This window comes from Sordaria macrospora, chromosome 6 (genome assembly GCF_033870435.1).
Source record: "Sordaria macrospora chromosome 6, complete sequence".
NCBI lineage: Eukaryota > Fungi > Ascomycota > Sordariomycetes > Sordariales > Sordariaceae > Sordaria > Sordaria macrospora.
Genome location: NC_089376.1, coordinates 3974168 through 3996051, shown reverse-complemented (window position 1 = coordinate 3996051; position 21884 = coordinate 3974168). Strand labels below are relative to the sequence as shown.

General features: G+C 53.3%; 7 protein-coding genes across 7 annotated transcripts; 4 read left to right on the top strand and 3 right to left on the bottom strand.

Moving 5' to 3' along the window:
* The first annotated feature begins 645 nt into the window (after positions 1-645).
* SMAC4_09193 (uncharacterized protein) lies at positions 646-4854 on the top strand. Its single transcript, XM_003344738.2, has 4 exons — positions 646-1332; positions 1397-1635; positions 1695-4217; positions 4297-4854. Exons 1-4 carry the CDS (start codon positions 1017-1019, stop codon positions 4612-4614), a joined length of 3396 nt encoding a protein of 1131 aa, XP_003344786.1. The 5' UTR covers positions 646-1016; the 3' UTR covers positions 4615-4854.
* A 1507-nt stretch (positions 4855-6361) lies between these two features.
* SMAC4_09194 (uncharacterized protein) lies at positions 6362-8128 on the bottom strand (the record flags this gene model as incomplete). Its single annotated transcript, XM_024655997.1, has 1 exon — positions 6362-8128. One exon carries the CDS (start codon positions 8126-8128, stop codon positions 6362-6364), a length of 1767 nt encoding a protein of 588 aa, XP_024511774.1.
* Positions 8129-8775: 647 nt separating this feature from the next.
* Positions 8776-10117, bottom strand: SMAC4_09195 (uncharacterized protein; the record flags this gene model as incomplete). The annotated part of the gene is made up of 3 exons (XM_003344740.2): positions 8776-9656; positions 9740-9797; positions 9960-10117. 3 exons carry the CDS (start codon positions 10115-10117, stop codon positions 8853-8855), a joined length of 1020 nt encoding a protein of 339 aa, XP_003344788.1. The 3' UTR covers positions 8776-8852.
* Positions 10118-12191: 2074 nt separating this feature from the next.
* On the top strand, positions 12192-13769 carry SMAC4_09196 (uncharacterized protein; the record flags this gene model as incomplete). Its single annotated transcript, XM_003344741.1, has 4 exons — positions 12192-12345; positions 12452-12685; positions 12971-13257; positions 13458-13769. 4 exons carry the CDS (start codon positions 12192-12194, stop codon positions 13767-13769), a joined length of 987 nt encoding a protein of 328 aa, XP_003344789.1.
* A 1143-nt stretch (positions 13770-14912) lies between these two features.
* Positions 14913-17489, bottom strand: SMAC4_09197 (uncharacterized protein). Its single transcript, XM_003344742.2, has 2 exons — positions 15692-17489; positions 14913-15442 (listed from the first exon to the last, which is right to left on the bottom strand). Exons 1-2 carry the CDS (start codon positions 16112-16114, stop codon positions 15224-15226), a joined length of 642 nt encoding a protein of 213 aa, XP_003344790.2. The 5' UTR covers positions 16115-17489; the 3' UTR covers positions 14913-15223.
* A 489-nt stretch (positions 17490-17978) lies between these two features.
* SMAC4_09198 (uncharacterized protein) lies at positions 17979-19391 on the top strand (the record flags this gene model as incomplete). The annotated part of the gene is made up of 1 exon (XM_003344743.2): positions 17979-19391. One exon carries the CDS (start codon positions 17979-17981, stop codon positions 19389-19391), a length of 1413 nt encoding a protein of 470 aa, XP_003344791.2.
* A 491-nt stretch (positions 19392-19882) lies between these two features.
* On the top strand, positions 19883-21499 carry SMAC4_09199 (uncharacterized protein; the record flags this gene model as incomplete). The annotated part of the gene is made up of 2 exons (XM_003344744.2): positions 19883-20831; positions 20909-21499. The coding sequence occupies 2 exons, from the start codon at positions 19883-19885 to the stop codon at positions 21190-21192; spliced, it is 1233 nt and encodes a 410-aa protein (XP_003344792.2). The 3' UTR covers positions 21193-21499.
* Between the last annotated feature and the right edge of the window lie 385 nt (positions 21500-21884).

Sequence of the window (21884 nt, the reverse complement as noted above, 5' to 3'; positions counted from 1 at the left end):
CGAAGTTACGCTGACTTTCCCCTCGGGATGAAAACATTCGTCTGTCTGGTACGACCTCCTTTGTGTTCCTATCAAATCCAATGGGTTTTTATTCTGTACATACCAGCCGCATGTTGGCATCCGACAGAGTGCACACGCATGGTGCCGGTGGTGGGATGAAGAGTAAGAAGAAGCCCAATGGAAGAGAGGCAATCGAATCGAAGACACGAGCAACTCGAGTCTCGAATACCAATTGGAAAGGGTCTCTTCCGCTAATCCCTTGGAATGATCTTCAGCCAATCGGTTTCTGGCGGGTTGTCGCGAGTCGTTCCCTCCCTCATGCACACCAGACCGATCACTTCCAGCCGCAGTGGGGTTCATGTTAGCAAGTCCATATCGGCCCAAGTGGGTTTTCCTCTTTTTGGCTTCGTTCAGCTCTTGTCCCTCTTTCTTTCCGCCAAACTCCAACAAGTGTAACATTGACATGGACATGTGTCATGGACGACCGATGAAGGGACCTTGACGGTCCAGTCTGCTGCGGTGCTGGACGAATCTCGAGTCCGCAATGAGACAATGAGACAAACCCCCCCACAGCGCGTGCAGATAGTGGCACTTGTTGACAAGCCAGGCAGCCAACCCCCCTTCAGAGATTCTCCGTCGAGCATCTCCAGACGTCTAGTAACCATCGGGCCGAGACATCATTGGAGCAGGCAGGGGGGACATGGAGGGAGCTCACACTGCTCAGGAAAAGCTTCGGGATACAAAAGAGGGAATATGCCGTGAACTCTGTGTGACATCAGAAAGCAGCTGGTGTTCGTCAAATTCTTCTCTCTGCGAACTGCAACTGCACTGCTTTCCATTGCAGTTATCATCATCCGAACCTCTTCCCTCCTCGTTCCCAATCTCTTCTCGGCTTCATTCCTCCATCTCTTCCTCTCCTATTTCCAGTGCACTCTGAAAGACGGGTGCATACTTCTTTTTGTGTTTCCTTCCATTATAACCATACCCCTCATACCCAAGTCCAACCATCAGCCACAATGTCCAGCTACCAGAACGGGACCAACGGTCACTCAGCCAGCAATGGCGCCAATGGTAAGGCCAAGAGCTCAACCGTCATCGGCCCTGATCCCGATGCCGAGAGGACAGCTAGCATGGCCAAGCCCAGGCCTATCTCTATGAACCTTCCTTTCACCGGTGCCAGCAGGCAAGGAGTAGAGAATGCGTTCGAGAGACACAGGCAGACTATCCAGTCCGCTGTCCAGCCCCTGCCTACCCAGCAAGGCGCGGGCACCTTCAGCGAGAACAAGAAGTGGGGCAAGCTCAGCAGTGACTTGATGACCCTTCGATGGGCAGGTAAGTTGTAACTTAGCTAAGATATGCCGTTGGGAAGCACTGATGCTGACGAGATGAAATGCAGACTTCAAGACCCTGAAGCACATGGCCGTGGCCAAGATCAAGGGCGAGAAGATCACCGACGACAAGACCATGATCATGGAGAAGGTCATCCAGCTTGTGTCTAACCTCCCCAGCAACTCCAAGCTACGAGTGGAGTTGACCAACAGCTTCCTGAGTGAGCTGTGGTACACGCTCGAGCATCCTCCTTCGATATACGTTGGCGAGGAGTACCAGTACAGAAAGGCTGATGGCTCTTGCAATGTACGTCCTCTCAATGATCTGCGAGAAAAAGTTAACAGACTGCTGACACCGGATTCCAGAACATCATGTTCCCCCAGCTGGGTGCTGCCGGCAACACCTACGCGCGGTCCGTTCGACCAAACGTCATCAGACAAGGAGCTCTTCCCGACCCGGAACTCATCTTCGACTCAGTCATGAAGCGCACTGAATACAAGTCGCACCCCAACAACGTCTCCAGCATCCTCTGGTACTGGGCCAGCATCATCATCCACGACCTGTTCTGGACCGACTACCGGGACATGAGCAAGTCCAAAACCTCGTCCTACCTCGACCTTTCTCCCCTGTATGGCAGCAACCAGGAGATGCAAGACACCATCCGCACCTTCCAGGACGGTAAGCTCAAGGTCGATTGCTATGCCGACAAGCGTCTGCTGGGCATGCCCCCGGGAGTCAGCGTGCTGCTCATCTTCTTCAACCGCTTCCACAACTACACCTGCGACAACCTGATCGCCATCAACGAAGACGGGCGGTTCAACAAGCCCTCCCCCAAACTCGAGGGCGAGAAGGCTGCCGCGGCATGGAAGAAGTACGACAATGACCTGTTCCAGACCGCCAGGCTGATCACGTCCGGTCTGTACATCAACATCACCCTGCTCGACTACGTCCGCAACATCGTCAACCTCAACCGCGTCGACACGACCTGGACTCTCGACCCGCGCGCCGACACCGGCATCGACGTCGGAACCAAGGAGGGCGCCGAGCGCGGCACCGGTAACGTGGTCTCAGCCGAGTTCAACCTCTGCTACCGCTGGCACTCGTGCATCTCCGCCAAGGACGAGGCCTGGGTGGAGGAGTTCTACCACGAGCTGTTCGGCAAGCCCGGCGCCGATGTCAACTTCCACGAGCTGATCATGGGTTTCTCCAAGTTCGAGGGCAGCATCCCCGCGGACCCAGTCGAGCGGGCCATTCCCAAGCGCAACGGCAACTTCACGCGCGACGCGGCCACAGGCAAGATCTCCGACGACGAACTGGCCGAGTGCATCACCGAGGCCATCGAAGATCCCGCTGGTTCCTTCGGCGCCAAGAACGTCCCGGGTTCCATGCGCGCCATTGAGATCCTGGGCATCATCCAAGGCCGCAAGTGGAACCTCGCCGGTCTGAACGAGTTCCGCAAGCATTTCGGCCTCAAGCCCTACGAGACCTTCGAGGACATCAACTCCGACCCTGGCGTCTCGGAAGCTTTGCGCAGGTTATACGACCACCCCGATTTCGTCGAGCTGTATCCTGGCATCGTCGCCGAAGAGCACAAATCGCCCATGGTCCCCGGCGTCGGCATCGCGCCCACCTACACCATCTCGCGCGTGGTGCTTTCGGACGCCGTCTGCCTCGTCCGCGGCGACAGACACTACACCATCGACTACAACCCGCGCAACCTGACCAACTGGGGCTACAACGAGGTGCAGTACGACCTGAACGTCAACCACGGGTGCGTCTTCTACAAGCTCTTCTTGCGGGCTCTGCCGAACCACTTCAAGGAGAACAGCGTGTATGCGCACTACCCCATGGTTACGCCGGACGAGAACGCCAAGATCCTCAAGGACTTGAAGCGCGATCACCTCTTTGACTGGACACGCCCCGGTAGACAGGCGACGCCGCACCAGGTTACTACCTACGCGGGCGCTAAGCATGTGCTTGATAACGAGAAGGAGGGCGCGTACAAGACTGCCTGGCACGCCGGGTTGGAGTCCATCCTCAACCGTCCCATTTCTACCTCCAACAGCACCAACCCCGACGCTCACGACTCCCAGCGCCGCGACATCCACGAGCAGCTGTACAGCGCCGAATGGGCTACCCACGTCAAGACCTTCTTCTCCCAAACCACCGACGCCCTTTTGGCAGGCGAGAGCTACAACGTAGGCGGCCGCCTTCTCGTCGACCTGGTTCGGGACATAGGTAACATCGTCCCCACGCTGTTCGCCGCCAAGGTCTTCGATATCTCCCTCCAGGGCAAGGACAACGCCAAGGGGCTTTACACCCCCCATGAGCTGTACGCCGTGCTAGCCGTCATCTTCGCGGCCATCTTCTACGACCACGACCCCGTCAAGACGTACCAGCTGCGCGACGCCGCTCGGACGGTAGCCACTCAGCTCGGCGAAGCCTTGGAGGCGGGAGTCAAGAGCCAGACTTCCTTCTTTGGGTCTTTCTTCGGCGGTGGCGGTAACGATGACCCGCTTACTGCCTACGGCAGCGATCTTGTCAAGCGACTATCCAAGGCTGGACTAAGCAGCTCAGACGTAGCCTTCGGGCAGGTCTTGCCGATCGTGGCGTCGAGCGTGCCGAGTATTGCTGAGGGCTTCGCGAGCGCTGTGGACTTTTATCTCGGCGAGCAAGGGAAGGAGCACTTGGCTGCTATCCAGGAGCTGGCGAGACAGCCTGCTTCTAGCGCGGCGGATGCGCAGTTGCTCGGGTACGTGTTGGAGGGTATTCGGTTGTCGGGCAATAACTTGGGAGCGTTCAGGCAGGCGAGCAGCGTGGATGCCATCAAGGAGGAGGATGGTGGCGAGGTTAGGGTGCAGCCTGGTGATAGGGTTTTTGTTAGCGTGGTAAGTTTTTCTCCCGTTCCTTCCATCCCTTCCCTTCCCGTTCTCGTTCATCAGGCGCGAAGTACTAACCGACCAACAGAAATCCGCCGCTCAATCACCCGCCACCTTCCCCAACCCCGAGGACGTCAACCCTTCCCGCCCGCTTGACGCCTACAAGATCTTCTTCTTCGGCACGCACTCCTACCTTGGCCATGAGGTGAGCCAGATCGCTTTGACGGCAATGTTCCGCAGCTTGTTCAAGCGCAGCAATGTCCGGAGAGCTCCTGGTCCTCAGGGTCAGTTGAAGAAGATCACGAGGGAATTGAACGAGAAGCTTAGCCAGACCTTTTACCTCAGGGAGGACTGGGGTGCTGTGACGCCCTTCCCTGTGACGATGAAGGTTACTTGGGATGAGTAGATGTACGCTTCGGGGAGAAGTTGATGAGACATTGAACGAATGATGGAGCATGGGGGAATGAACGAAGGAAGGCACAAGGGGTGATGGAGAGTTTGATACCATTTTCTTTGATATACCTAGTTTTGGTTATGATATTTGACGGTTATGTTCGTCTAATGAGTTTGGATATCCGGGTTTGTTTGCCATGCAATCTAGCAACCTGTTTCTGTTCAGCCTAACACCTGCAGTGATCTTGTCGTGAATCAAGCATTGATCCGGAGGCGAGTCCGTTGAAAGCGTGGCCGTCCGGCTCTGTCCCACACTGAAGGTAGTACCTATCAGCGCCTTCCTCCGCGCTGCCTCATCGCTAAGGTCCCGCCACTGAGTCGTCATCGCTCTACTTGTTCCCCAAAAGAAACCAACCCGGGCGAGCGAGAGACGCCGATTTCACAGACTTCTCAAACAAATCTTGCAAGCGTCGACCCTCCGCTCTAGCTGCGTCGAGCCCCTCCTCCAGTTTCTTCAAGGTAGCGGTATACTTCTTGCACTCCTCGATGTCCGCCATCCTAGCACAAATGCCCTGGTTGATCTTCTGCCGACGTTCGGTTCTGGCCTTCAAGTCTCGTTCGGCCATGGGAAATATGTGCTGCATATAAGTAGGGACGGCCTCTTCCACTGGATCGCGGGTTCTTCCAGCTTTCTCGGCAATATCTTCTTCGTCATCGCAATCGGTGTCCAATGAGGAGCAAAAGTCCGTGTCTGAAGTAGAGTTCGCACTTGACGCAATGAAGATGACGGACTCGTTGGGTCCAGGCGTAAGCGCGCGGGCATTGTCAAGCCTAAAAGCCCAGAAACTGTCGGAACAGAGTCGTGGAGGCAGGCTGGAGGCTCTATCGGGGCTCATGTTTTCAGGTGTAAGACTGGCGCTGTTTCCTTCCAAGGGACCTGTGTCGGCAAATCTACGTCAGATATGTCCCAAGAAAACAGTTTTGAATGATGAGACTCAGATCAGACTCACCTGACAGGCAACAGCCGGTGCGAAAGACGGACCTTGGAGACCCTCCACTGATGTGGGTTGAGTAAATACTGAGCGGATGGGGCTCGGCGAGGTGAGCGCGGTGGGCTTTGAGGTGGGAATAATGCTGGAGGTGATACTGATGCTGATGTTTTCAGTGATGCGGGTGCTGATATTGATGTGAAATTGATGGAGTTTGTGGATTGGATGGCGTTGCTGATGTGGTGATGAGACCAGCCGTAAGCTTTTCCAGTGATGGGGTAGAGGATCGAGAGAAGCAGAAGTTGGAGGTGGAAGTTGGGTTGTGGGAAATTTTATAGAAGCAGTAAGAGAAGCGGAGAGATGGAGAAGCAGAGATCGCGAGGCGAAGGTGGAGGCGAGCAAACGGGGAGAGGCTATTGAACGAGATGAAAATGAAGCCATCCTTGTTTCCCTCACCCCAGCTTTGGTTGGTGGTCAGCGTTGGGATGGAGATGTGCTCGAAGATGTCATACCACACGCAGTCTTTCATCTCATTCCATGCTTCGGGTGTTTGTTTTTCTGGTCTGGCTTGGTCGCATGGGTTGCAACACCGTTAGATCGCAACAGGGAACTAAGTTCGATGCCCGCTCTTTCGAAATCATTGCTTCTTGTTTCGCCGTCTTTTAACAGTTTGCTCGATCCCATGCTTACCTCAGTATACCCTGATAGCTAGCATCGTTCTCATCCAAGCTTCAGGTTCCCTGCGACGAATAGATTTATACGTGCCCAGCTTCAATACCACGTCCGCAAGCACAGCTCTATGCCATTGGGCAGTTGGCAGTCAACACGTGCCTCTTTCCACCACTCGTACTCTTTCTTTTCCGGCCAGTTGAACTGCAGCTTAGGACCTGCTAGGTCTGGTCTCTGGGCTATTGTCATTAGGTTTCGCAAGGTGACCTCCTTGTCCGGCTCAAGCTTTCTCACTCGGCAAGAAAGATCGGAAGACACCACCAGAAGGATTCTTGTTTGGCGTGAAACGTCAGGTTCCCGAGGAAATGGATCGAAGTTCAGGACGACGACTGCAACGGTGGTGTCTGGAGCATACACAACCTTCTTGTGAACATTTTCGTCCCAAGGATGGCGACTGGTTGGCCTCAGGCGAAGCCGGGGAGGGGGCCGAGGAACGTGATACATCCACCAAGATGGCTTCAGGGTATCCACTGGCGCACAAGGTATCAAGTTCACCGGACAGCTATGGCGAAAAAGATTGAAGTACATGCTGCACAGGGGTTGGGATGGATACATCAGCTCCACGCGCAGAGCGCTGTCGTCCTTCTTAGTGGCCAGTGGATGTCCAAAATCGAATATCAAGGACCTCTCCGAGTAGCCGGCCGAATCCCATAATCGACGATAGCGATCTTCGTGTCGGATGCAGATACTCATCCTCTCTGCTCTCTCGGCGAAAGAAAGAGGAACTTTGCAAGGGAGACAGAACGGGCTTTGTACGTACTCGTCGTCGTAGTCTTCTGACGCCGCGTCTATGACGGATGCGCGGATCAATGGGATTGCCACCAGGCTGGTTTGTTTAGTTTTCGACTTTGGGGTGCAGGCTAGCAGACCATATACGATGTGCTGGTGCGACTCATCCTTGACAATTGGCAAAGTAATCTCTAGTCCACGCTGACTCATTGCAAACGTTGGTCTCTTGTGTCCCCGTATACCGCAAGACTCGAGGTTTCCGGCAAACCTGAAGTCGTGGGGAGAGGTTGCAAAGAGCGACCTTGGCCGACCACCAGCAGTATGGCCGTTGACATCTCTATAAAGCTGTCGTCTAGCCAGCGCTCCACCTAGGGGACGATGGCCCACGTCAGCGTAAGCACAACTTGAGAGGTGAGTGACTGGAAGAGGCATCGGTCTGGATCGAATGGGAAAGTCGGATGTGGGCGAGGGTGAACGAGAACGCTCCCCATGGTAGGTATCGCAAGTACAGCAATCACAAAAGAAGGGAATCTGAGAGACCGGGGCTCCAAGAAGCGGATAGTTGTAGCCCCAAGCTAGCAGGGTGCAGTCATCGGTAGACTTCATGATCTCTTGTTGTAGCCGAGCAAATGCCTTTGTGCCCTCGCCATAAAGCATTGGCATGTGGATGTCGAACAAGCCGAGCAAGCAGTACGCTTGATCCTCCATCCTGGTTGTCTCTCTGCCAGCAGCCCAAGACATTTTGGTAGCGACACTGGTGTCTCGAAGGGCGGCTTCAACGTCCCATGATTTGTAAGGATCCAGCTTGAGCTCAATGCCGTGAAGAAACTTGACATGGATGCCAGTAGCTTTGGAGATGTGGCTCGCCCACTGAGAGCGCGATCCCAGCTCGTTCCAGTTGACATCGAAGAAGAACAGGTCGTCGGGTGCCAGGAGCTCCTGTAGGGTCCAACCTCGGGTGAACCAGCGGCAGATGAGTGTGGCATAGCTCTGCAGATCTTCAATGAGCTCGAATTCGGACTTGTCCACATCGGACAGGAGGGCTAAGCACAGGTCTGAATTGCGGTACCATCGGAACATGGAGTTGATGGCTTCTTGGAGCTCGGCACTGTTGGTCTTGTCGATGCAGCAGCTGTCGATCCAGATGTACAAAAAGCCTTTTCTGCGAGCCATTGAGCAGGCATCTTGGATTTTCTTCCATGACTTGATTGCGAGGTTTTTGCTCTGCAGGATTTGCCTCGCATTTGGCTGCTGCATGTCCTGAAGGGTGACCTCGTGGCCATCCCACGTGTGGGATAGAATGGCGTATGGCACAGATGCATCCTCGGGGAATTCGTGGAACGTGAAGTGTTGGGCGGAAAGCAGACGCATAATGTGCGAGTATTAATAATGATAGTAAAAAGAAAGCGGAAGGCAAAAGACAATGTTCGCAAGACTGCGGGTTTCGTGAGACGTGGTGCAGTTGGGGAAAGATGCCCAAGAGGAAGGGTGACTGGAGGAAGTTTGGTGAGGGGTGTATTTCCCTGCCAGGCGCCCATCAGTACCAGACAGGTGAGTCTGCCGTCTTCAAGTTCCGTAAGACCACCTGTCAGCAGGCTTCACCAGCTGCACTGCCTGCAATCAGCCATCTTTGACACTCCCGTCGGTTCAATACAAGGGCAGAAAGGAACCGCCTGGGGCGTTTCTTACAATACGGTATTACAGTTCAATGCCAAGGTGTCGCGGTAACGAAACATACGAAAGGTAAATTGTATCGTACGGTAATCCAAGTCCGGCCATTACCACTTGTCCCGTCTTCAATTCCTCACACATAAACATAACAAAACGGCCCCTCAACCACACTCATCAACTCCCTCAACTTCCTTTTCGGGCCCGCCGCACACCCAAAATCCACCACATTATCCAACATCGTCGACTCGCTCTCAGGAATATTGAGGAACGTCCTCGTCCCCCCCACCGCCTCTCCCGTCTTCTGGCCATACACCCTCTTCTCCGCATCCACCATCTGCCACATCCACCACACCCGATCAATCATGGCATGATGCAAATAAAACGCTGGATCGCCAGGTGACACGCTCACGTCGCGCCCGGGATCTCCTCCTAGCGAGTAATGACCTCCGCCGTGCACGCCGATGTCGCCTGTGCCCGGGATGCCTTGCATGATCATCTGGAAGCTGTCGATGGTTTCTTGGGCGACGAGGTGTTTGATAGAGGAAGCGTTGGAATAGCGCTGGTTGATGGCATCAGTCAAATCGCGACGGAGACAGCGTGGGTTGTAAGCGAACGGGCCGGCAGGGTTGATGTCTTGCGGTCCGCCGCCGGGTACGTCGAGTTGGATGGGGCCGAGGTTGACGGTCATGTTGATGAAGGGACCGGAGGTGACACAGCCGCCGCCGGTGCCGGCTGGGAGGTAGACTGGCGGGAGACCGCTGCCCTCGCCGCCGCCCAGGACTATGTCGGCTTGGTTGGGGATGTGGACGCCGTTGCCGGACATGGAGGTCGCGCTGCCGTCGAAGATGGGAGAGGCGGAGAGACCGGTTTGGGCGGTCTTGGCCCAGTCCCAGTAGGGTTGGGTGCCGCGGTATCCGCATTCTTCGCGGAGGGCCTGCTCGTACAGCGCGGTGAAGTAGCGATGCAGCCGAGGAAATTGCCGGTGTAGTGGGCGGTTTGGGTCTGGTTGATGTGGGTGACGACGAAGTCATCGAAGCGGGACTTGGCTCCTGCGGTAGGAATGAGGGGTATCGAGACGCTTTGGATTGCAAACATTGGACTGATTTGATGTAGTCTAGTCTTTCCTTTTTGGTGAATGCTCCCCTGAATGATGTCAGTGACAGAAAATTGTGAATGTAAAGGGGTTCCCAGACTTACCATTCTCTTCTAATCTTGATCTTGCCTGGTGTGCACTGACTACCCTTGGCTGCTTTCAGGGTCTTTGCGAGCTGAACAGGCAAGAATGTCTATCTTGGCTGTTGCTTTTGCAATGACTGGGTCTCGAGAAGCTGGACTTGGGAGTGCTATGCATGGGCTAGCGGCCTGGAGACCCAGGAGCGATAGGGTTGAGAACTTCATCTTGCAAGTTGACGAGGATGGCCAAGGATGAAAATTCTGGTAGTTCTCATCTTCGACAAAGGGACACGGGAGAAGAGCTGTTATATGGGAGTCAAACCGTCCTCGACACCCAACCACCCGGACTCGAGGACTCCACGGTGCCGAGACACTACAATGGACAACATGTAACGGCAAGAACTTTGCATCGATCAATCTCCGGTTCATTGGCCTGGTAATCCCGATGCAACCCAGTTGGTTCAGTTTCCAGCCGGCTTCGAGATGCCGATGCGGTTTCCAGGACCAACTTCATCGGGGGCGAAATGGAATGGCAGCAATGGGAAGGGCTGTTGGTCTTTGGGATCCTTATAGCCGGCCCCCGATAAGTCCGTGTACTACTGTAACACAACTCGGAACGACGCTGATTGGAACGCTACCATGAGGAACGGAGATATGGTTTGCGGCTAATAAGTCAAATTCCAGCTTATAACATCAAGATGTTTCCGAACACTCTAGAACCTAGGCCAGAGGGTAACATTTTCACGCACGGTCGATATGTTGACGAGAAGAAACTGCTAATTGCAAGAGGCGACACCATCGTCAAGTCCGAGACGTATCGGAGGTTATGACGTGCGATGCCGTCATCAGTTACCACTGAATCGGCATGGACGTTACCTGCTCGGTACCATTCCTCTGAGCATGGGCAGGCAAGTTGTTCAGACCTGGAAGTTCCGTATTGAAAGTTGAATATCAAGAAAATGGACTGTTTAACTCTCGCAGATGTTGTCTTTGCCTTTCTAAATAATCGAGAAACCGTCAGTTGGCTCAGCACTCGGAGCGTAAGGACGAGACCATCTCCTTCATTTCTATTGCTCCTTCGGTGAGACTGGACCCATGGCGACTGGTCTCGTGACCAATCTGGATTGCGAACTTTCAACTTAGCAGTGCTCCTCCCACAACTTCTTTTTCCCTGGAAAGGGGCAATGCAAATTGTTAGGGTGGTTTTGCTTTTTTTTTCGCAAGTTCTTTCAGCCCACGCGTCCAATTTTTCTTCTTTTGCTCTGCAGCGGCTTCCACTATTTCTCTCACGAGCACACTATTCTCTTCTGCAACAGTGGAAGTGGTGCTTTCGCATTCTCCCTGCATGGCACAAGAATACCGACTGCTTTCAGCTGGGATTTCTCACTCTCTAAAAAGATGCGCAATGGCCCCAGCCTCCGACCGGTTTCCAAATGCCATGACCTGACCGACACCTGGCACCAAAAGATGATCCGACCTCTGCCTCGTAGACCAAAGATCCTGATTTTAGTGCAGAATGCGTGAAGCAGGATGCAGGTAAAGGAACGCGCCTTGTGGCTTTTTTCTTGCTTTAGGGCCCCGAGGGATGGTAGCAACTTAGATGCATCGCTAACCGCTTTCCCGCAGAAAAGTCAACATTTCTGTTACCAAGATATCTTGGCTCAGTGGGGAAGTCCGGAACCGAGACGCCGGATGGCTCGCACCAGCATCGCAGCACCGGTGACTGCACCGGCCATTTTCCGACTTCCAAGTCCTCCGATCGGTCCACAACGACTCGGAGTGGCACTGGCGCCGAGTGTCCGATCCGAAGAATGATATATAACCAGCCGAACTGCCCACCTTTCACTTCGATGATATCCTCAACACTTGACCACTTCGATACGATGCCAAATCCGGTGCCCCTTTGGACCGGCCCGACGACTAGGTACCTCTTTTGGTTTTTTTCGGCCCTGAACTCCAGTAATATTTTTCCTGTGGGCGGGAAAACCTGTTGAGGGCATGTGATTCTTCCGCTCGATGAGCTGCATTTCTCTTGCACGAGGGCTCTTAACCCACCTAGGAGCCACATCCAATATGCAAATCCAAGATATTGTCCGACGCCTTGGCCAAGGAAAACGATTCTGAGGCTATGCCATGCAGCATAAGGACAGAGTTGACCATGGACAAAGCATGAATCCTGAGCCGAGCAGCCCATGGGTGTATGAAGTAGGTTTTCCCCGCCTCCTTGTGAACTTTCCTGCTCTTCCTACCATAACTGTCTCTTTTAGTTTCTGGCACAAGCACATACCTTTTTGAAATCATGGCCCTCTTCAAACGCCCTCCCAATGAAAAGGGATCTGTTTGGTTCCCTGTCGCCATTGGCGTCTTGATACAAATACTTTTGGTCCATATCCCTCTCTTCACAGCAGGCAGATTCTTTGCCGGCCTTGGAGTTGGCTTGCTTTCGGCTTTAGGTGAGTGATGCATCCCTTTTCCTTTCCATCACAGCTATCCTTGGTGTCTTTCTTCCTCCATATCAACCGACATGGCCTGGCTATGCTAACACATCTCCCTCGATAGTCCCCCTCTATCAATCCGAGACCGCTCCCAAATGGATCCGTGGATTGATCGTCGGCGCATATCAGCTTGCAATCACCGTCGGCATCCTTCTTGCTGCCATCGTCAAAAACGGCACTCATCTCCGGAACAACACCGGCTCGTACAGAATTCCCATCGCTCTTCAGTGGCTCTTGTCGCTCATTCTCATAATCGGAATGCATTTTCTCCCCGAGACTCCCAGGTACTGCATCAAGCGTGGGGATATACCCGGTGCCACCGAGCTTTGGCCAGACTTCGCCGGCTGAGGTCCAATGATCCCGCCGTCATCAAGGAGATGGAAGAGATTCGTGCAAACTACATATACGAGATGTCACTCGGCGGCAGCAGCTACAAAGACTGCTTCGGGAAGGTTATGCTGAAGAGGATGCTCACAGGCATGGCACTTCAGATCCTGCAGCAACTTACTGGCTCGTCTTCCCATCGGCCCATCCACCTTTTGCCTGAGTTCCACATGACAACTTCTGACTCAAATTGATCTAGGCGTAAACTTCATCTTCTGCTACGGGACTCAGTTCTTCGAGAACTCGGGAATTTCCAGCGCGTTCCTGATCAGTATGATTCTAGCCATGGTCAATGTTCTCTCGACTATTCCTGCCGCCCTCGTTTTCGACAAGTCGGGTCGCCGCCCGCTGCTCTTGTGGGGTGGTGTAGGCATGTGCATATGCCAATCTCTTGTCGCTACGCTCGGCACAACGACAACAGGCCAGACTGCCTCTGGGGTCATCACCGTGCTCAACGTTGCTGGCCAAAAGGCTTCAGTTGCTTTTGTGTGTTTGTTCATCGCCTGCTTCGCAGCAACGTGGGGCCCCTTGGCGTGGGTGGTAACTTCGGAGTTGTACCCGTTGAAGCACCGGTCGCAGATGTTGAGCATCAGCGCAGCTACAAACGGAAGTTAATTCTCCCAATGCTTGTCGTTTTGTGTCATCGTCGGCAGACTCACATTGCTAACTTTCCGATCCACTAACAGTGGGCGTTCAACTGGGCCATTGCTTACTCGACTCCATACCTCGTCAACTATGGTCCCGGATATGCTAACCTTCAGTCCAAGATCTTCTTCATCTGGGGCGCCGCCTGCCTCATCTGCGTCCTCTTTGTCTACTTGTTCATGTATGAGACAAAGGGTCTGTCTCTAGAGGAGGTCGACGAAATGTACCAGGAGCCAGGTCTCAAAGCCAAGGACAGCAACAAATGGCGACCGAGCGTCCATTTCCGAATAATCCCGCTTACCGACGTCACATACCACAACAGGGAGGTCACATACAACAAGAACAATGTGTGACGAACCGTTACAAGCACAGGAGTATTATCGCTGGGATAGAACAATAGAGTAACAGTGTAGTAGCCAAAAGGTACTGGTAGATTGTGATAGCTATTGCTTGCTGAAGAACCGGTAACAAGAGGCCGGGGAAGGCCTTCTTTTATACCGGTCTTCATGGACCCGATATACTGGACCCGTGGACCCGGGCTTAGGACCCGGGGCTTCGGGTCCTCCCTTCGGGTCCGATCTGATTGGTCGGCTAGTCTAGTCTCCATGATTGGATCGTAACACAATGATGGAAGTCCTGTTGTGTCCGACGCTTCTCCAACAGCCGAGACCGCCGAGAGAGCCGAGGGCGACAACATTGCCCATCCTACAGCTCCTCCCATGGGCGGATCGCCTCCTCCACCTAATAGTCCCCGGCTGGCTGTGCAAACCCCTACCGTTCGTCCTGTTGAGGGCAATACTCACCCTTACCCTCCCCTGCGCTCCCCAAAGTCTGTTCCGTCCTTGCGCCGATTCGAGGAAGGAGATCAACCATCTTCTAGAGGGCCAAGAAGCCTAGGTCCTTGAATGGCATCAGATCCAAGGTTATCCACGCGCCCTCCTTAATTTTAGTATTGTTTTAGGAGTTGGTGCTCCATCAAACGTCATGTGCCGTAATGAAATAGCATCAAACGGCCAATTGTGGCGGGAATATTGGATATCGGACATCTTTTGACAGGCATCAAGCGAGTGTTTGTCGAATTGCTCGTGTCCGGGAGGTTGTTTCAAGAAAGTAGGTGGTGGGGGATCGGGCGAGAAGGTTCAGTCACTCGTCAAGAACTGGCAATAGCTTCGACACACCATGTGAGGAGCTATTGCCGGTTGTAAGATGTCGCTATTATACGCTAGTGCCACGAAAATGGGTGGCGGCGGAGAGAGCAGCGGGATGATGCATCGATCTGACCAAAGGCGAGCGGCGTTTAACGTTGGTATGTGTCAGGTAAAGAGATATCGCGAATGGTTAAATGTTTGTTAATGGTCAAGGGGTGGTTTCTGTTCTTCATTTGTAGCTTAGCCTTTGGGAAAGGTCTGTGATGTTCTCCTCCGGCCGAGTCGAGACACCACCATAGGAAGTCGAGTTGTAAACCTAAGACTTAGACAGCATGGATGAAATGATGGTTTTTCTAGTGCCCGTTCGTCCACATCCTTTCTTGATGTCGCGAGATCGTGACGCGAATAGTATAGTAAGTGCACTCTGTTGTTTTCTGTAATAGTTGTTGAGACGGTAACGACGGTGTTCTCTCCCATCGAGTCCAGCTCGACGGTTCTTACAAAGACGAAACAAAACTAAGAAGCCCTTGTACATCCTCCAATCCTCTCACGCCATTCTTTCGTACACCCTTCTCCCTCCTCCTTTTGCGCTTCGCTCTTACACACGATCCTCCCTCCTCTCTCTCCTAACCTACTGGACTCCTTACTGTAGAGATAGTCTAGTTCCCAATAAAAAAATCCTTATCACAAAAATGATCGCTCCTCCTCGCATAACCCGTAGTCCAATCGCCCATGCCGCCCGATACCTGCGCGTAGCCCATCGTGGAAGGTCCACACTTTTGCTTGACGTAGTACATGGTGGCTTGGATGGCGTCGCGCGGCTTGTAGCCGTTGGAGGAGTAGGGGCAGATGAAGGAGACTACTTCGTTGCGGACGCACTGTTTTTATTTGTTAGTTAGCTATGCCTACCAAGTAGAGGGATGGGGGGGTGGAGGGAAGGAGGGAAGGAATGAGGGGAAGGGAACGGAGGGAAGGAGAAAGAGAAGGGAAGGGAAACGGATAGGAAATGGAAGGAATAGGATAAATGGAAATAACGGAAAGGGCTAGGAGGTGGAAGTTGGAAAGGAAAGCCAAGAGAGCGAGGGAAGAAAATACGAAGGAGGGAAAAAAAGGAGAAGAAAACATACATAAGTCCAAGCATGTTTATTCAAATGAACATCCCCCGGCGCAAACCCGTCCAGCAGGCACTTATTCGCCGCATCCGCATCATTCACATTCGTCGATCCCGGTCCACAATCTTCTCTGCGTTTCTCAAGGCCACCGACGACAGCGGGACCGGAATTAGACCGGGTTTCGGTAGAAGTCACGTTGACAAGGAGATCATCGTAGGGAGTAAATTCCGTTACGGGGTTGCCCTCAGAATCAACGGTGACGCGGTAGAGGCCGTCGGCTGAGGTGTCGAATGCAGGTGCGCGTGGGGCAGGGGCAGGGCGTGGGTGGGTAGCCGAGGGGGGAGCGACGTCGTGGGTTGGAGCTGGGATCGGGATGGTGAGAGATAGGACGGGGGTGATGAAGGGGAGGAGGGCGGTGATGAAGGCGGTGGTCTTCATTTTGATGGTGGGTTTGGGTGGTAGTTGCTAGATGCGGTGTTGCCTGTTGAGGAGCTTGTGAATTTGGAAGATGGCGGTGTTTGATTGAGTAAGATGAGATGGTGATGGTGATGGTGATGATGAGGAGTTAATTTGAAGCCTTGAAAGCGGAGGAATGGTGATGTTTTTATAACTCCATCGCTTCGGTTCACTTGAAGGCGTGTTCTCTTTCCTGATGGTCGAAGATCACCACTCTTTCTCTTCATGTTGTCTACCTAAACCTCGGATTCCCATCTTTCGGCACCAAACATAGCCCGACGTCTCACGGTTGACGATCTTTTGCCGTCCTTCTCTTTTCCTTCTCATGTCGGAACCTAAACCTCGCATTCCATCATTCATTTTGCGATCCCTTAACACCGCCTCGCGCTTGATGTCTTGACGTCTTGACGATCTGTTTCCGTTCTCGCGGGAGCTCGCGAAAGTACACAAGTCGGTGCCTATTATTTTCCAAGGCCAGACGACGGTTTCAAACGATCTGTGCCTCGCGGCAGGATTGATGTTTGTCAAGAGCTTCATCGGTGATGCCCGGATTGATCCTTCCTGGCGATCCGAGCCGCTGCGCCATTGAAGATCATGATCAGCCTCAATCTGGGGTACCTTGGCTTCAACGAAAGCGGGCGGAATCATGATTGTCAAAAATGAGAGGTAGACTGGCAAGTCCGAGGGTTTCCTTTGCGCGAACTGAAGTAACGGTAACGATGTCATATCGTCAGCCTAAACCTAGGAGGATTCGGTTTGTTTAGCATAGAGTGACGGTGATGGTCGAACGAAGCTGGGTCCGAGTTGGTGCCTCCTTGACATAGAGTACTGAGAGTCAGCATTGGTGTCAAACAAAACATCATACTTTATGTTATCGCAGGGAATTCGAAAAGTAAACTGTAGGCGAGTGTCCAAGGACGATGGCAGTTCAAGGTGGAAGTCCGTGATGGTTGTTGGCGTATGGCGCGTTATTTTAGCGCTGAAATAGATAGTGCGTCTAACACCAAATACGCAGATTTTAGCCCAATCCTGTTAGTGCGTGTAACCAGACCGCTGGAAGAACTGGCTCGGTCTTTGGTTGAGGCTGAGCAAAGGGGCGCGGTGTAGGATTGCTGGCGCCTTCGGGCCCGTATTTTATGGATTACGCCGGCAAAAAGCGTGGTTCGTTTTTCATGTTCACACTGACGCCGTCATGAGGCATCTCAGGAGAATTGATGGGTTTGTGGCCGGTGGGAAGTTCAACTTCACCGCTGCTGGACCGGAACGCTGGACTCGATCTCGATAAGGTGATACGCCACTTCCGCAGCCACAGTAGCAGCTTTTTCGCTTTCAGGAGACACTAGCCACAATTGGAGGTACGTATCTTGAAACTTCAAATGTCGGCGGGGCAGACGGCACTCCCGTCCCGCATGCAAAAGTTCGGCCGGATAGATTCCCATCAACCGGCGCCGTTGAGTGCGCCATCACCGTCAACGCCAAATCCACTCACTCCGGCTGGATCCATTTCCGGTCCACGATCCCGCTCTTGAGGCTCCATCAATCCCGACTCGGCGACTCCACGACTCCGCAATCACAATCGACGACGGTGCTTCATTCAGTTCTTCTTCGACAATCGATCTTCCCCTCGACCACCTTTTCTACAGTTCACACCTCTGTGCGTACGACTGCGCGTGATCGCCGACAACCAAGACCTCGACTGCTCTCGCAACTCCCACTGGCAAACATCCCGTGAAACCCTCGCTTATCCTCATTCCATGTCACCAGATCGAGTAAAAACACCGAAGCCAACAAAACACCGACCGCACAAGACATGAGCTACTCCTTCCGGGTCCTGGGCCGCCGCCCGATGACGGTATCACAATGCGCCCACGTCGCGAACCCTCGACCACGCACATTACGTTCCCTTCAATGCGACTCCAGTACCCAAAACATTTCAGCATACACCGAGTTGCGCGCCACTCGATCTTTCAGTTCAACTCCAGCTGCCACGGCAAGCAAGCGAAAAGATAACTATAACGACGCTCTCGTCCAATACACGACACAAAAGGGCAAGATCTGGCTACCCGGTTGCGAAAAATGGATTAAGCCTTGGAAGCCCGTCGACATTGAGACATTCGCGTCGGGTTGGACCCGAGGAGATCCCCTTCCCGTCGTGTTTCAGCGCATGAAAAAACGCGATATGGACCTAGATGAGGTCGCCTTTTACAAAAAGCTCATTATCCAGCTGTGTCGCCAGCGTGATCCTTCCTTGCCAAACGACCTCCACAAGTTCGACTGGGGTCCGGCTTATCCCGATGTCTACGGACCCGACAAAGCGGAGGAGCGACGCAGGCTGCTCAACAAGAAGATCAACGGCCGCCTTCGCTCCATCTATGACGCCTTGCTTGACTGCTATCCGCATCCCGAATGGGTCTCACGTTTGCAGACAAAGACGCCGAGTCAGTGGATCGCCCAGATAGTAGACCTTCTGTCCGATCCGGTCAGAGAAATCCTGGCCAGTCCATACCCGCCCACCGTCGCCAAGCTCAAGGAGCTTCCCTGGCTCAGGGTGGACGAACAGAACGCAGGCGTCGAGCTGGGCGTCTACGGCCTTCTAAGCACTCCGCCCCAAAGCCAAAGCTACGTGAGTGACGACGTCAACCTGTATGTAGGCTCAGCAGCTTCGCGCAGAGGAGGGCTTGTTTTGCGTCTCGTAACCCATTATTTTGCTCTACATAGCGGGGATGCTACCAAGAAGGGCGCAGGCTGGGTCCAGGACGCCACCTTGAACCTCACCAGACCCAAGTTCCCCTTTATTCTCTTGCGGCTTCCCAATCCCACGGCCTCCAAGACTGCCACCAAGGCTCTGGAGGATCTGCAGCTTATCGTTCTGGCCGAGGCGTTGTTCATGGTGTATCTCGGAGCCATGTCGACAGCGGGGCCCAGGAATCACCATCCTCTTGCACGGGCGAGTCCGTGGGACATGGAAGATATTTCGTATCGAGGCATTTCGGGCGCCAATCCCCTCTGGGAAGCGTACGGCGCCGCGAAGTGGGAAGAGCATGGTTACGAGCATGAGAGACGGCTGTTTGCTCGTCCCCAGGAGTGGCCTGGCTGGCCCACGAGGAACCAGAGGAATATCAAGTCGCAGAAGGAAAGCGATGATGAAGCTATCGCGGCCATCCTTGCGGCGGCCGGTATCAAGGCCTTTCCTGGAAGACTCGGGTCGCGATCGTCGTCTCAAAGGGAGGATCCCGTATCTGGCAGTGGGGATTCGTAGAGATCCACTACGGTCAATTGGAATCAACAATTTGAAAGTTCAATGAATGTCTTGGAGTGGCTCACATATGATTCTCTTGATTATCAGGCCCTTCAGAAACAACACCACATTATGGTCGTCCATATCCATCACGGAATGTTCACAGAATTCAACAGCAAAAACAAAGGGTCAACCGCGAAATCGGATTAGGTTGCCCCGAGCCAGTCTCGGACGAGTGTACCCCTACATAGCCGTTGTCGTACTCCGGTTCGGATGTCTTCCAGAAGTTCCTGTTCCTGACCCCAACCTTCTCCGCACAATGGAACGTCGTCCCGTCTAGCAGCTACCCCACCGACCTCACTTGGCGATCTCCGCATCTCTCCCCAAATTCCCCAAAGCACCCCAAATCAACTCCAAAAGACCCCTGGATTTCTCCAAAGTATCTCCTCATATCTCCCCTCGCGAGCTCCCTCGGAACGACGGCGGCTTCGGGGCCATGATCGAATTTGGAAATGCGGAAGAGCCCTCCGGAGGACAACATTGCACTTTTGCCAGTGACCAAGAAGAAGACAGAAAAGAAAATGCCCAAAGCTGACCATGTTCTCCCTCTCATCTGCTCTTACTTTTTCCTCTTCACTCCCGTCTTGACTGCCCTTGACCCCACCGGTGAACTGCTAACACCATCACCACCTTCATCACATCAACAACCAACCCATCCACCTAACAGCATCCCCAAAAAAACAAACACCACCGCAAAAATGAAGACCCCCTCTCTCATCCCCACGGCCTACGCCTACGCCTATCTCGCCTCCTTTGCCTCAGCAGTCGGTCCCCCCGTGCCCGAAAACGCCGAACGTCTCCCCGGCAAGCCGGCCTTGATGCCCAACTGGTCCTGGCCGAACCCTTTCCCGTCGGACCCCTCATCCACACGCATCACCATCTCCTCCGCCTCCGAAGCTTCTTCCCCCACGCGTTTCGTGGCCACTTGCTCTTCCACCAAGACCTTTAAGGCGACAGAATACCTCCTCGACGACCTGCAGGAACTCCCGCCCCAAGGTCTCATCCCCTGGGTCGAGGCTTTGAGAAAAGTCTTTACTAACAGACCGTATCCTGGGTCCTGGGACGGGATTGATCCCCATGGCTATGATAGGAATATGCTCATGATGGAGTATGTGGATGTTCCGCTGCGGGTGAGGAGGTGGATTGAGAGTGAGGAGTGGGCTGAGGAAGGCAAGGGCAAAGGGTTGTTTGCGGTGTTGGCAAAGGCGGATGTGGATAAGGGCGAGAAAATCGTTGCTACTGCGACGAGCTTGATCAAGGAGAAGAAGGAGGGAGCGCCGATGACAGAAGAAGAAGAAAAGGAGTGGAGAAAGGGAGATGAACAGCGAGTGGTCATCTTTGCGCCGGGAGCGGTTTATGAGAATGCGCCGCTTTGGGTTGCTGAGGAGAGTGAGTGTGAGGGTATGTTGTCATCTCTTCTTTCTCCTTTCTTTGATAAGTTTCTCAAGAGGTTATGGTGCTAACACGATTGACAACAGAAACCCTCTCCGACATCACCAAGTACACGGCCAAACCCACCGAGGGCGCCGTCGTCGCTTACCCCGTCCAAAAGACCCAAGCCGACCGCGCCGAGGGCAAGAGGGATATGGAGTTCACGATCAAGGCGCAGGTGCTCAAGGTTGATGAGTCTGTTCCTGAGGATGAGGATGAGCAGGTCGAGAAGAAGCAGTTCAAGACTCAGGTCGAAAAGGTGGAGGAGTTGAAGACCAAGGTTGAGGAGGTTGTGGATAAGGTCAAGACTGCTGTTAAGGATGAGTTGTAAATTGGCTATGGGGTTGGATGTTTCTGGTGATTGGATACCAAAGGTAGATGGCGTGGATAGTATGGGATGGGAGAGAAAACGAGGTCATTCCGGACAATGCATGGTTTGTAACATATCTCCTTTGTGGTTCTTTTTCTTTTTAAAAAGTATATACCATTTTCGAGTTGAATGTTGTTTCAGCTTCAAAATCGCACTTACCAGTGATGATGAATTGATAGACTGCTGAAAACGCCCAAAGTCAGACTCTGAATCACGAACAAAATCGGTCAAATTCCCACCGAACACCCATTCGATCATCGACACCGACATCAGCCCAGCAACTTGCCAACTTGTTAACAATCAAAAGATGGAAATGCCGGCTGCCGACGAGACAAAAAGTTTATGTCACATTTTCATCTTGCCAAGCCATCCATTCCGAGACGGCTTTGGAGTGTCGGGCCGCTCTTCCCTGGCCTAATTTGCCGTCGTCTTGGGGTCCTTGGTGTTGGCCCGGTGTCTGGGGCTCTTATCGGTCGGTCATCGATAGCGATAGTGGATTGTTATCGGGACAAGAAGGGAAGGATTACGTCAGTTGGCCATCAAGGTCCTCGAGGTTGATGTCGCCTGTGTTGGTGCTGGCGATTAAGGCGACTTTGGCTCTTTTGGATTAAGTGTCGTCTGTTATGATAACAAGCTCAGGTTGCAAAAACTTT